The 13725-nt window shown below is 42.3% G+C and overlaps 1 protein-coding gene and 6 non-coding genes across 7 annotated transcripts; 3 read left to right on the top strand and 4 right to left on the bottom strand.

Moving 5' to 3' along the window:
* Positions 1-4403: 4403 nt before the first annotated feature.
* On the bottom strand, positions 4404-4475 carry TRNAE-UUC (transfer RNA glutamic acid (anticodon UUC)). Its single transcript has one exon. It is a non-coding gene; the product is annotated as a tRNA-Glu (tRNA).
* A 289-nt stretch (positions 4476-4764) lies between these two features.
* TRNAE-CUC (transfer RNA glutamic acid (anticodon CUC)) lies at positions 4765-4836 on the top strand. The gene has a single exon. It is a non-coding gene; the product is annotated as a tRNA-Glu (tRNA).
* Positions 4837-5712: 876 nt separating this feature from the next.
* TRNAE-UUC (transfer RNA glutamic acid (anticodon UUC)) lies at positions 5713-5784 on the top strand. The gene has a single exon. It is a non-coding gene; the product is annotated as a tRNA-Glu (tRNA).
* Positions 5785-6129: 345 nt separating this feature from the next.
* Positions 6130-6201, bottom strand: TRNAM-CAU (transfer RNA methionine (anticodon CAU)). Its single transcript has one exon. It is a non-coding gene; the product is annotated as a tRNA-Met (tRNA).
* A 230-nt stretch (positions 6202-6431) lies between these two features.
* TRNAM-CAU (transfer RNA methionine (anticodon CAU)) lies at positions 6432-6503 on the top strand. The gene has a single exon. It is a non-coding gene; the product is annotated as a tRNA-Met (tRNA).
* A 2961-nt stretch (positions 6504-9464) lies between these two features.
* On the bottom strand, positions 9465-9538 carry TRNAI-AAU (transfer RNA isoleucine (anticodon AAU)). The gene has a single exon. It is a non-coding gene; the product is annotated as a tRNA-Ile (tRNA).
* A 940-nt stretch (positions 9539-10478) lies between these two features.
* On the bottom strand, positions 10479-11067 carry Obp56e (Odorant-binding protein 56e). The gene is made up of 2 exons (XM_001361402.4): positions 10958-11067; positions 10479-10893 (listed from the first exon to the last, which is right to left on the bottom strand). The coding sequence occupies exons 1-2, from the start codon at positions 11006-11008 to the stop codon at positions 10552-10554; spliced, it is 393 nt and encodes a 130-aa protein (XP_001361439.2). The 5' UTR covers positions 11009-11067; the 3' UTR covers positions 10479-10551.
* Between the last annotated feature and the right edge of the window lie 2658 nt (positions 11068-13725).

Here is a 13725-nt window from a genome sequence, read left to right as displayed (position 1 = left end):
AAAAACCCAGAGCCAATGCAAGGAGCTGGCGACATCATTTATCACTTTTAGAAAACGTCGCATGTCAGTCGCACTGAATGTGTTTTGTTATATTGTGTTATTCAATGGATATAAACGATTTTTGCACTTCTTTGCTAGCCAAACACCCACCCACCTATCTACTCACACTATGCCACCGCTACTCCTGCCACTGTTTCTAATTATCTTGGGGTTTTAGACACAAGAAATTTATGCGTCTGCTATGGCAAACGGTCAGATACGTGTAACCACCCCCCAAACTAGCCACACAAACCGAATTGTTGTCCCCATGGGTGTATTTTTTAATATTATTAAGAGTATAGACACAAAATAAAACAGTAGAAACACTCAGAACCCAAAAAAAAAGGCACGCTTATAGCTGCGGTTGCTGTCTTGTGTATTGTGTGCCATGGGTCGCGTTTCCTGGGATTACACAAACTGGCTAAATGGCTGATAAAGGCGCACTACGAACCTCGAACCTAATGAGTATTAATGGCGGGCTTTCTACCGAGAGCGCGCCAGGTATGTCGGAAAAAAACAAGGGTGACAGATAGCAGATAGTTGAGTAATAGCGTGAAAAGGGTTGTTTACTCACCCCGTCGATAGGAATCTCCACAGATATACATAATAGCGGACGGAACCCATTGTAGATCATCGAAGATACATATCTATATATATCTGTCTAGGTTGGGTGGAGTGGCAGAAAGAGTTGGGTTGGTCCAAGGAGTGCCTGAGTCTTAACTCGATCGTAGTCTTCGGTCAGGGTGCATTTTCGTCGCTATCACTAAGGAATACATACAAAATCGAGGTCAATTCCATTTTCAATCATTTGAGTAATCCGCATATCGTTCTTGTATAACATATACATTGTAGACAGTTGTCTGCTTGCTTGAAGCTCTTCACAAAACTATTCGGGGGCCATGAGAGATATTTTTGGATCACATATTTAGACCACAAATCAAAATAGAACTTGGTGAAAATAGAAAACCACATGGGCCATGGCCTGGCGAATTGCTGGCATCTGTTGCCGGTATTTTTAGCAATATTGGCAAATTTTTTATGGTTTTCGGTGCGCACGTTTGTTGTTGATTATTTACGACATAACATACATAATGCAAGCGTAATGGATGCGAATGTTCATTAAACACAATGAATGTCGTGCACTCTGTGCCAACCCTGGCTCGTTCCAGAGCCAGAGCCCTTGAGGGAATGCTTTGTACGGTTGGATTTGGTATGATCCGAGTATGGTACGGTAAGGCATGTTAAGTGCGCAAGGAGCCACCCTCTTTGGGTCTTGCAGTTTTGCGAAAAAATTAAAATTTGCCGCACACATGTAATGAATATTTACAATACATTTATGCTCTACCGCCACAAAAGGATATGAATTCAAAGGGAAAGTGATTCCCGGAACGGGGGGCTGCAAGAGAAATATCCCTTTAAGGAAATGAACTTGCGCACTCCTCAAGGGTAGTCCTGGACGTGAAGCCACAAAAGTCTCGTACATTACGATTATGGGTAGTCAGAAGGGATACTCATATCTGTAAAATATAAATTGACTTCTGTTCCTTACACTTGTGGGCGGTGAAGGGACAAAGGCGCGAGCTGGCTGACAGACAAGCCCATAATATAATCCAATAAAATCTGATTAAAATAATTTTCAATTTACAATATTAATGATATATAGAAAATATTGATGCTGGCTACAATAATAGTAATTTTCCCTGGCAAATGTAGGTACGGTTCATTAGAATATTAATTACTTAAAGTAATCCTAACATGAGAGATTTTTCCAGAGTTCTTCTAGTAAATTCGGTCAGTTGGACTCAAATATTGTCAAATTGGCTCTTTGACCAACAAAGGAAAGGAAGTACACTACAGGAGCTCTGCTCTCCTTTTTTAGCCGCTTAAGTGTTTTGTCTTTAAACATTCATGCCACAGTAAACGCGACACACGCGCGACCAATGTCCAGCTGTTGGGGAGGAAGGCGATCTAATAGGGAGGATGGTTATTAAAATTAATTAACGCACGGCGATTTGTTGCCCGGCGCCATTAAGCGAAATGAAGTTGTAGTTAAATTTAGAATGGATTGAATTAATCATAAGCAACGGACACTCACACATCTGCTACTCGGCTATGTGCATTCGGGCCTGGCCAAAAGGGCAAACATCAGCAGACCCAATTTTGTTTGTGGACAAATGGACTGCAGTTGTCACTAGAGTGGGAGGGGAGGGAGTCGCAGTCACGGCCCCGCCCTGGCTGTAATACATATTTAAATGCAACTGATTAATCATGAATAAAGTTGCTGTGTGTTCACTATTGCTGTTGTTGTTGCCGGTCACGTGACTGAAAACAATTTGACTCCAAACACATTAACAGTTACGGTCTGGGCAGGACACCGGGCAGAGCGGAGCAGGCCAAATACGGGCCCTGCACGCAGAGGGTTTGTCACCAAAGGCAGCAACAGCAACAACAAAAACGACGACTTAACTTGGCTAACTAAAACTTTTCATGCATTGTCGTTGACAGTGCAATAAACATGCCAAAACAAATGCAACAAAGCGTCAACTGACCCACCAAGAGCACGCCCATCCTGTCCTGTCTGGTCCTGGTCCTGTTCCCACTCCCTGCCCCACATGCCATCTTTAGGGTAGGATCGGCGCTCTTTAAAAATAGACACGTATCCAGTAAAATATTTAGTCGAAGGGGGCCACAAGGAGTTCTCGCATAGTTGGCAGCCCTTTTTCCAAGAATTTCGGAATAGAAAAGCAATGACTCGACTGATTTATGAAGTTTGCATTGACATTGGAATTTGTGCTAGTGCAATGTTTATTTCGGCTTAATTGAAATGGTTTTACAAAACAGAAAATATTTCCCCTTCGCATGTCATCGATGAAATTTTTATACCTTCCTATTTTGTATTCCCTTTATACCTTATTGGTATTCAAACATTAATTTTAAGCCTTTTCCTAATAATTGATGAATGTACATCTTAAAGTCACTCATCTAGCGGCCCGTCCTAGTATTTTATACACGTAAATATGTAAGTACTTATCCGCCAAAATATTCGCTCTGCCAAAAATGCTTTAAAAGGCAGTAAAAACATATTTCGAAATAAATCTGGCACGATATTATTTTCTAAATTTATTGAAGGTTATCTAATTTAAGCAACTGACAACAATTTCATTAGCTTTGATACATTTTTCGGATTTTTTTGAATATTTGTGTTCCTTTATTATTATCGCCTGTGATAAATAAAAAGATATTGTGGATAGGGGTACTGAATAGATAGGGTCCTGGTGAAAAAAAGATCGTGCCGCCTTTTCGTAATTTCTTTTTTCCACAAACACAAACTTGGTCCCTGTTGGATGCGCTTTTTAATTTAATTTTCGTAGGCCGCAGTGCACTTCAAACCGCTTATACAAGCACAGACAAGGACAGACACGTACGAAAATATCGGGTTCTCGCAACCACCCACCCACACACAAACACACACCCATGTATCCACCACACAACACACGGCTTCGGCTTACAAAAGCACAGTCGAGAGCAGTCGAGGACAAGCCGGAAAAGCGAGCACCACCCAAACCATGGTGAGGCGCCCGCTTTCATGCGCTTCGTTTAGCAAAGTGGATGTTAAGTGTAATGCGATTTTTATGTAAATTTTTGCCAAAAAAAAACCAAATGGCCCGAAACACACAGACTGAATGAGAGAGCCAACAGTTTGATGATTTCGTTGCCACGGTCACGGCCAGCTTCCAGCCAGACAGCGCAGCGCAACAGCCAACTGACTGGATGGATGGATAGGCGGGAGTGGTCCTCACAAGAACACACACCACACCCCCCATTCCTGCTGACTGCGATAGCCGTCGCCGCTCGACACAGACAAGTGGCAATATCATACGTCGGAAAAGGTACGATTTTGCCATGATGAAGAGCCATGAGCAATTTGCGTTCACAATAAGCTTTCATCACATTCCGACTTCACAGACAATATGGCATTTAAGTTTTGTTTCAAATTCATTATCAGAAGGTGTGTCATTAGGTAAAGACCATCAGTTCAACCGACAACTCTAGGCAGGAGCAACCCCGTCAGAATCGTGGTAATAAAAAATAATCACTCAAGAGTCATAATTTTCTATCATCAACTGGCCTTTTAGTATTGGGTAGAACGTCAGTCTACCACTACTAATGACAATCGTTTCGTGGCAAGCAGCTCTCAGTTAGGGAAGTGCACGGTAGAACTGATTGGGAATTACAAGCACAAAGCTGGGGAAAAATGTGAGCGCCTAAATACTGATAATGGCAAGACTTCTTTCTAGAATGTCCGAACAGATGGCGCTGTGAGACGAGTTCAGAAGAACACTAAAAGTATAAAATAGAGTACTTTCCCATACCGGGAATCGAACCCGGGCCTTCTGGGTGAAAGCCAGATATCCTAGCCACTAGACCATATGGGATATAGTCGTCTTTGGTCCAAAACTGCATTTTATTAGAAATGACTAGGAATTTTTTATTTTTAATTCTCCGCCAAAGCAAATTATAAAATATTAAGTTTTTGTTTATTTTCTACTCAACGGCCATATTCCACTAGACTGGAATGTAACTAATTACCAGATTGAGACCTTATGGAAAATCAGGGAGATATAGTATATTAAAATACATATGAAACACGAACATGTTCATTGAAGATTGCCTTTGCTTTTGCAAACTTGGTTCAATTACAAATTTGACGCCTCAGCTCACATCTCCCATATTGTCTAGTGGTTAGGATATCCGGCTCTCACCCGGAAGGCCCGGGTTCAATTCCCGGTATGGGAAGCTATGTGCTGACATTTTTTTAACATCTATTTTTTAGACGAATACTTTCTTATATAGTTGAACTCCCATAACTCGAACCCCAATTATCCCAAGAATAATGCAGATTCAATATATGGAGACTCAACGTTCTTCCATTTAAATACTATAAAACAAGACCGCGAAATACTATAAGACAAGACCGCGGCCGCTTCATGGTGAATGAGATTAGGACTCGTATTTATATATGTATTTTATGTATCAAAATTGATGAGGATTTTATAAATCCTGAAGTTTTCTTTCATCTCCATATTTCTGCACCGAATAATTTGGATTTGCGGAAGGGAAAGTATATTGAAACGGCCTACCTCTTTGCCAGGTAGTATGCCATGGTTCTACTAGATTTGTCTGTCCATCTTGTTTGAAAACTAGTTCTCAGAGACTATAACGAAATTTTGTATCCAGACTCCTGTGATATCACACTGAATTTGCCACGCCTACAAAGGACAAAATCTGTGGCATCCACAATTTTGAAGATTCGAGAAAACCAAAAAGGCAGAATCATAGAGAATTATCATATCTAGTAGATTGCAGAATCTGGATCACATCGGAGTATTATTATAGCCAGAAAGAACAAATTAATTAACAATGTTTACTAATTTTCTGTCTCTTTCTAAATGTAGAGTCGTGGCCGTAGCTGCGACTCGACTCACAACGTTCCGAGTAGTTTAATATTAAAATGTATACATCATTTATTTCCCACTAAATTTCCCATTAAATTGTATTTTAAAACTGGTTTAATCTGCCTTTTGCGCAATCACATTTGGCGGAACATAGTTTAAAATAACAAATTCGCAGGCATTTCTAACAAAATGCAGTTTTGGACCAAAGACGAGTGTATCCCATATGGTCTAGTGGCTAGGATATCTGGCTTTCACCCAGAAGGCCCGGGTTCGATTCCCGGTATGGGAAGTAACTTTTTTTTGCAATACTAGACTGAAATGATACGTTATATTATATTATTTTATCTTATTTGTATTGATATCCCGATCCTGATTTCCTGTACATTTATTCACATATAAGCAAAACCGGTATTTATGAATTAAATATTATTATTATTATAACACAGTGTTTGCTCTTTCTTTCTGGGTCTGCCATATAGCCGAGCTTTAATTTCTCATTAAAAATAAACTGAGTTTTATTAAAAAAAATAAATATTTAGAATCAGAATGCGAGGTGTTTACTGAAACTGTTTAAGTCCATGTTTTATGTTATTATGCATACAAAAATTGGGAATTGCACCCCACACCAGTCAATTAGCAGAACAAGGTTTCGATCCCCGGACCTCTGGGTTATGGGCCCAGCGCGCTTCCGCTGCGCCACTCTGCTAGTTGGTTCTCGTTTCGACAAAATCGTTAAATTAAAAGATGGGTGCAAAAAGTACAAATTAAACACAATTATTGCTTAAAGTTGATTGGCTTTAATTTTTAGGTTATTTCGTTTTTTAATTTGATTAAATTGAATCAAACCTGTTTTATTTTCTAGATTTAAGAATAATTTTCGTTATACATACATTATGTTTCATACAACAGAGACTTTTTCGCGCTGCGACATCAGCTAGCAGAGTGGCGCAGTGGAAGCGTGCTGGGCCCATAACCCAGAGGTCCGAGGATCGAAACCTTGCTCTGCTAAATGAAACTGTTCGTTTTCGGCTCTTTTTTTTTGTATCACGACGGATATAGAATAACACAAACTTTGAAAATGGTCTCCCGCAACATCCTTTATAGAAAACTATAGAGAATACCCTTGGCTTTGCTATTAAAACGTTTCAGTAAAAAATCTTAAATCTGCAGACAGATGCCAAGCAGGGTTAGGTAGAAACCATTAAGTCTCTCTCTTGTACACAATGCGTGTCACGTCGCATTCGCCGGCCACCGACTCACGTGGATTATGTATTTACTCTCTGCCATGCCCTTATCGCTGCGTTGCATGCAGCCACAAACTTCGCGGACTCGAAGCTCGCTCCCGCCCACACATCCGCCGATGCCGGCTTTGCGTTTTTCCTACTTCCACAGATATGACTGGGAGTCCACACGCCCAGCACCTTCTCTTGTTGATTTTTCTCGATTCTGTTTGCATTTCCACGAGAGGCGAGATTTCTGACAGCCAGCCCCCGGAGGTACTACATTTTAGGGCTGCTAAAGAGAAAGCTTTAAAGTCGGCATATTTCTATCCACCAGCCGGGTACATGATATTAATAATTAGGGACTCAGCTGCAGCGTACATTTTGAAAATACTGAAATGGAAAATCAAACAAATAATGTGCAGCCACGCCAGAGAGTTGCCAATCAAACTGACATATTTGTCAATCAATTTCAAAAATTTTAATTAATTTTCGCGCCACTTAAAAGAGCGCTTCGAATGTGCTGCGAACCAACCGGTCTCACACTCCGGTGTTGGGTGCACCAACCGCAAACACTAAATTGCAAATAAATTTGTTTAAATATGCAATGGCAGCGCAGAGAGCGCATCAAGTGTACAAAACCCGAATAGACGAATGGCCACAACTGCGCCAGACTGCCCCGCATGGCAGGGGCTGCAGGTGGGCCAGGTCCATGGGTCCATAGGATCACTCCTGTGACACGTGCACCTGCGACAACGAGACAACAACATGCACATCAAATTTTAATAGCGAATCCCCACAAAAAAGTTTCAAGCCACAAAGTCCATTTCCATGGAGCCCGGCAGGGATCCCATCCCTCACTCTGGTGGTTCCTTTTGGTTGCTGCTGGTGGTTTTCGAGTGACATGCCTGATGTACGCTTTTGGGTTTGCCCACGAAGATGTTGCAATGACATTGAATATTGATGAAAATAAATCGAATTTCCGTCAGCCCAGCATCCGGATCCAACGAATTCGATGAATGGCCGGGCAAAAAATAAACTGGACACTTTTCCTCCATTCTCTGGGTCCCTCCATATGGCCGGACGTGTTTCTATTGATTGCCAAATGGTTGGGACAGCAAAGGGTTTCGACTGGATTGGGTTTTGACGCAGTCATTCGCAGCTGCCGAGTGTTAAAATCCCACGTTGGGCCACGGCATTGGGGGACATTTGTGGTTACTTTTTTGGATTTTGTTAGAAATGCTATTAGCCGATTGAAACTTTCTTCCCTTCAAAAAACTCGAGGTGAATGATTTAATTGCATTTAAATTTCATGTAAAATAGTATCTACTATTTGCTTGGATATGCAACCATTAAGTAAAGTTATCTTTAATCATTAACAAACACATTGGAAATTTCCCTATTTTATTTCTTATTTTATCAATACAGCTATGCAGATAGAAAAAATCTTGCATTTGCAATGTACTGAAAGTAAAATCAAAAATATATTTTTTAAATCTTTCATCTTTTGATAAAAACATTGTTTTTTCACGTTAGTCAAATATGGCCTGGAATTCATATGTAAACCTGTATTTTTTCTGATCTCAAATTTGTATTTCTCTCTTCTTTGTACTCGTCGCACAAGCCACAATTAAACCCCCAGTTAACACTTGATTTGTGTTTAAAATTTATTGACCAATCCATGGAGTCTGATTAAGTTTCTGTTTGTGCTTGTCAAACATGAAGCGAATAGCACCGACCCGACCCGACTGATTTTCATCACCACAAGGCACAGGCGCCGCCGAGGCCCAGCCCCCTTCACCAGAACGGCAGCCCGGACGCACATATGAAAATCCAATTTTCCAGTGATTGATCAGAGTGATGGGGCAAGCGGAGGCTGTGGAAACGACAGAATGCAGCTGAAGAGCTTGCCACACATGTCCAAGTGGGTGCCGTGCAGTGCACTGCGGTGCGGAGCTGGTTTGTTCGCGGGCCATACGCAAAAATAATGTAATTAAAGCAATGTTTGAATAATAAAAATTAATATTTGTGGCAGTTTTTGTCGCCAAATGGGGAAGGGGGGGGCATAGGACTTCGAATGGCCGGTTGCCGAGGCCGGTGGGTAGTCAGACGGTAATGCATTTAGCTGGACCTTTCCACGAGTGTTTACCCAGGCATCGTGTCATCATGGGGACCGTTTGCATCTGCGTCCTTTGGTCGCTTTATGCGGGCTGTCAAAATCAGACAGTTGGCACACATGGCACCCACACCGGAGCTACGGATCTGACCACTGGACTCTCGCTGTCTTCCTGCTCTCTCCAGTTGTTTGTTTAAGTTTCGTTTCACCAAATTATGCCCGAACATATGAGGGATTTATACACGCTTGAGGACTAGACTCCACGGCACTCCATTCCATTCCACTCAACTCCACTCCACTCCACTCCACTCGACTCTATTCGGTTTGGCTCTTCTGTCTGTGGGTTGTCTGGCGCTTTGGTCCAGAATCATTTATGCAAATATTGAAATAAGTCTTAATTGAATACAAATACTCAATTACATTGCGGCAAATCTATTTTGTGGGTCCAGCACAAACAAACGCCAGTTTGGAACTGATCGAGTCAGACTGGTCGGTCGTTTTCGACACTTTTGCTGCACAATTTCAATTTAGTTTACGGCTAGAAAGTGGAAAGTGAGCGGCTTGAATATTACCAAAAGGAATACCAGCCAACACACAAAAATAAAAGACGAAAAAATAGAGGAAAATAATTCCTGGCCCATGAGGGGATCGAACCCGCGACCTTCGCGTTATTAGCACGACGCTCTAACCAACTGAGCTAATGGGCCTCGGTGTCGCATTCGTGTTCGGAGAGCATGTTCCGCCTAGGGGTTTTTTCGCTTTCTAATATGTGTTATCTTTAAGCTATTCTTAGATATTCAGGGATATGTATTATATTTATATAGATGATTATTTTTTTGTGTAGAAAATGGCTTGTTTCATTCGATTCTCTCCCAAATGTATTTAATTAATTTTACATTTGCCAAAAGCTGAATTGTGGCTGCACACTAAGAGCTCTCTCCTGTGCTCCTCAGAGAGTTGAGACCTGCTTCCGCCTTGTGGCCCGATGCCACATTTGACACATGAAACACATTTGACACTTCATTAAAAAGCAACATTACCAAAATCAATTAGGGACTTTTCCCCCAAGAATTGCCCTCGACCAGACAGCCCCACACAACCAGCCAGCATTCACAGCCAGCTTATTGTTCTTGGCAAACAAATACGCAAACAATTGAGATACATACATATACTATTTGTCGCTCCTGCGTTCCATCCTGCTCCAGCTCCTGCTCCGGGTGTCAAATTGTTAGAGGACGAGACGAGACTTTGTTTGCATTTTGAGTTGCGGCAGCAGGGAGCTAGAGACGGATGTGGAGCCAGAGCCATAGCCAGATTCGTAGCTATTTGCTCAAAGGTAGAGAAGAACCGGGTGTGGGTAATGGCGAGGAAACGCACTGCAAATTGTTGAGTGGAAAATTAATTAAAAACGTGTTGCCGAAGAGGGATAAAAAAATTTATTAATCAAACTTTCAGTCGGCCTAGGGAAAAGCCCCAGTGCAACGTGGTCCACCGATCAGTCTTCATGGCAGACCACTTTCTTGAGCCACCCCTGAACGGTTGCCGTTGATCCGACGACCGATGACCAGGGCGGGCACAGAGCCCACATTGTAATCCAGATCCAGCTCCAGAAACCCCACCCGATTAACTGACAAACCCGCGGAGGAATTATTGATTATGAAAACATAAGTGTTTGTATTTGTCAGGTAGGTGTCATAATCACAAGCTCAAGATTCTTGACTTAGATTTCAGCTCGGTTCTGGTAGTAGCACTTGTACAGCTCATAGCTGGTTTCGCACTTGTCGGCGCCCTTGAGAGAGTCGCATTTGGCCTGGACCGCGTTCACCTTGTCGACGCCGGCAATCGGACCCAGCTTGGCCAGGACCACATCGGGCTTGATCTGGCCATCTACCACGAATCCGGCCTTCTCTAAGAAGCAGTTGGCGAAGCACTTTACCTTCGGATCGGCATCTTCGAAATTGCCGGCGCGCAGGGCCAGAGCCTGCTCCTTGGTGACTCCCTCTTGCCCGGCGCAAGCCTTGGCCCTCTCCTTAAGCTCGGCCTTCTGTGTGTCTGTCAATTCCTGCGGGAAGTCAAACGCGAGGGTTAGAGTCATTGAAGGGGAAACACGGGAGCTCTCGACTTACAACCGCAGCGGCCAGTGTGGCGAAGGCAGCCAAGATGATGAATACTTTCATGATGCTGATCGAAATGTTGTCTAGAACTTTGTGGAAGCGAAACTGCTAACTCTATTCAGTGTACAGCGTGCTTTTATACGATCCCAGAAACTGGACTTTTGAACCCTGCAACTGATTAGCATTTATTTTGGTCAATCGTTGAGAGTTCCCACTTGGCCGTTCCCTTTTCTCTAAATTCGAAACCACTTTGTCATAATGACTTTTTTGTTTTTGTTGGATTTTGTTGTTTGTGTGAGATCGGAAAAAAATATCATTCACTTAATATTTGTATTGCCAAGGCAAGGCAATATTTGTGCAGGGCTTCGCAGCCTATTAATATTTTGCACATCCTTGGGTATGCTGCTTTAAAATGCCTTGTCCTGCCGTGGCTTCCTCAGTATCAGCCACAGCCTCAGCCCCATCATATTTGGGTCACATCAGATCCCCGAGAACTGATATCATTTGTGTGCCTTTCACTTGCTGGCCAGGCCATGTTTGCTTGGGCCCCACAGGCACACCAGATGAATGATGAGCTCTTTGGTTATGTGTAGTCTAAACATTTTTGCGATTCAGGGTTAGAGATAGGGGGACTCTGCATCGGTTCTGCTATAGATAATCCCCACTGCTTGCACAGGCAGAGAGGCGCTTTAGTAATTAGTTTCTGTTGCGGTTTAGAGATAAGTAGCAAAGACTTGCCATAGTCCAGCAGCTCTGGTGGGGTGGGTTCTTTTCTTCTTCTTCGTTTGGGGGCAGTGATGGATGATTGACAGCCGAGTGACAAGGGGCGAATCGGATGAGGAGTATGTGGGGATGGATAGGGAAATGGATGCTAATGCATAGGCAAATTAAACTGAAGTTTAATGGGTAACATTTCAGCTTGTCATCGGTTAATGATTAATCGAAAAGAGCATTATGATCTCTACGAATTGGCAAGCTGTTAACGAGAAGGCTAACCTATTTGTTTGGGTCTTTAGTAATTAAAAAAATACCCAACATTATAACCCACTATAATGCACTGTAAATAATGACAGAAATCTAGCTTGAAACTCACCTTTTCTGGCCAAAAAATACACTGAGACGCCACCCACTCGAGTCAGACTACATTAGTGTCATAATGGCTCTGTTGTAGGGCTCCATAGCCATATCTATTGCCTGGACCACAGCATCCTCCCACCACCAGCCAGAACAACAACTCACTTTTGTATGTTATCGTTTCTAATTTGTTTCAAATTAAATGAGTTTTGAACATTTTCACAGCCAAACACAATCAGAAAGAGTAAAATATATTCCGAATGATGCATACGGTTATGTGTGGACCAAAAGACTGCTCCTGTTCCTGGTATGGGTATGGGTGTGGGTGTGACTGCGGGAGCGGTTGAGGGTGAGGGTCTCCTGCAAATGTAATTAAAAAACTTTTAAACCGCATCAACATAAATGTATGGCGCATAAAATTCTGTGCATTTGACAATTTTTGGCTGGCAAAAAGTTGACACTTTCTGTTCTCCTGTGTGTGGGCCAAAAACATAGCGGCTAAAAACATGTGGACCTGGCGGTGAAGCTACTGGAGGTGGGTGCGGTGGATCGGGAACAGGTTGAATTTGACTGAAATTAAATGCTTTAAAAGTTATTAGAGTTCATAAATAAATTGTCAGTGGAAAGACATTTATTGGTGGCCGTTTAATGTGTTTATCATTTTTACGAGCCCATATTTTGGGCAATTTCTTTTATTTTAATTGAACTCCTTTCCGTCCAGTAGACCACATCCACCCCTTTCTGGGGTGGGGCGGGGTGGTCGGGCCATAAAGTGTGCCCATCAGACACTTCCATTTAATTGCATTTAAATCGCAGGCCAAACACGATTTCGGCCAACACCTTAATAGGCCATTATGGTCCGAAAAAGGTTTAGTTCTGCAATATGTGCAGGTGATAAATATTTGGCCACTGGACAGGAATGCCATTTTAGCCATTCCGAGTGATAAGGGGCAAATAGCTTGGCCATAAATTCAATGCGGCAGCACTCCAGAGTGGAATTTAATCAATTTCAAATTGAGGAATGGAAAATACATTCCATCCACACTTAAAACTGATCAAAACGGAAGCCCATTAGTTGTTTGGTTAATGTAATGTATCTCAAGTTGATATGCCTGTATCTATTATTCTATATGATGTCACTGTTTCCATCCCATTCCTTCTCCGAATGGAGCCACCCCCAGGCTTCCATGATTTTCCATTAGCTTTATTATATACTCATTTGGTAAAATGTCTTACATATATCATTGTTATTAGTAAATCTTATGGCCTAGTTTATTGTCGCCCGCAGGCTATGTCTGGCCTAAGGGGGCCTGGGGGCTTCGAACAGCATCAGCAGAAGTAGCTGGTGGACAATTCCTTGGGGTCGGTCTCGCCTCTCCCCTTGCGGCTTTGGATTTTGGGGCAGGGTTGATGAACTCTCGACACAGCTTTCTGGTGGGGCAAGCAACAGCCGCGTAATATGTGGAAAACTAGAGACGAACTAAGGGTTGTTCCCCCTGCCCTGTAATTTGTACATATATGTATGGGGCATTGCAAATTTCCTTATACTCACAATCATGCATCAAATTATAATTATATTTTACGGTGCTTATCGGTCCCTGCAATTATTAAGAACGTTTGTGTTCTTGGGGCTGGAATACAGTATAAATACAGTATTTTGCCATATCGAATTTAGTACAAGTTGTACCTTCTAAAAGCCATTGAAA

This window comes from Drosophila pseudoobscura, chromosome 3 (assembly GCF_009870125.1).
Source record: "Drosophila pseudoobscura strain MV-25-SWS-2005 chromosome 3, UCI_Dpse_MV25, whole genome shotgun sequence".
NCBI classification, from domain to species: Eukaryota; Metazoa; Arthropoda; class Insecta; order Diptera; family Drosophilidae; genus Drosophila; species Drosophila pseudoobscura.
Note: the sequence above shows the minus strand (reverse complement) of the source record. Positions and strands in the feature narration are given on the sequence as shown.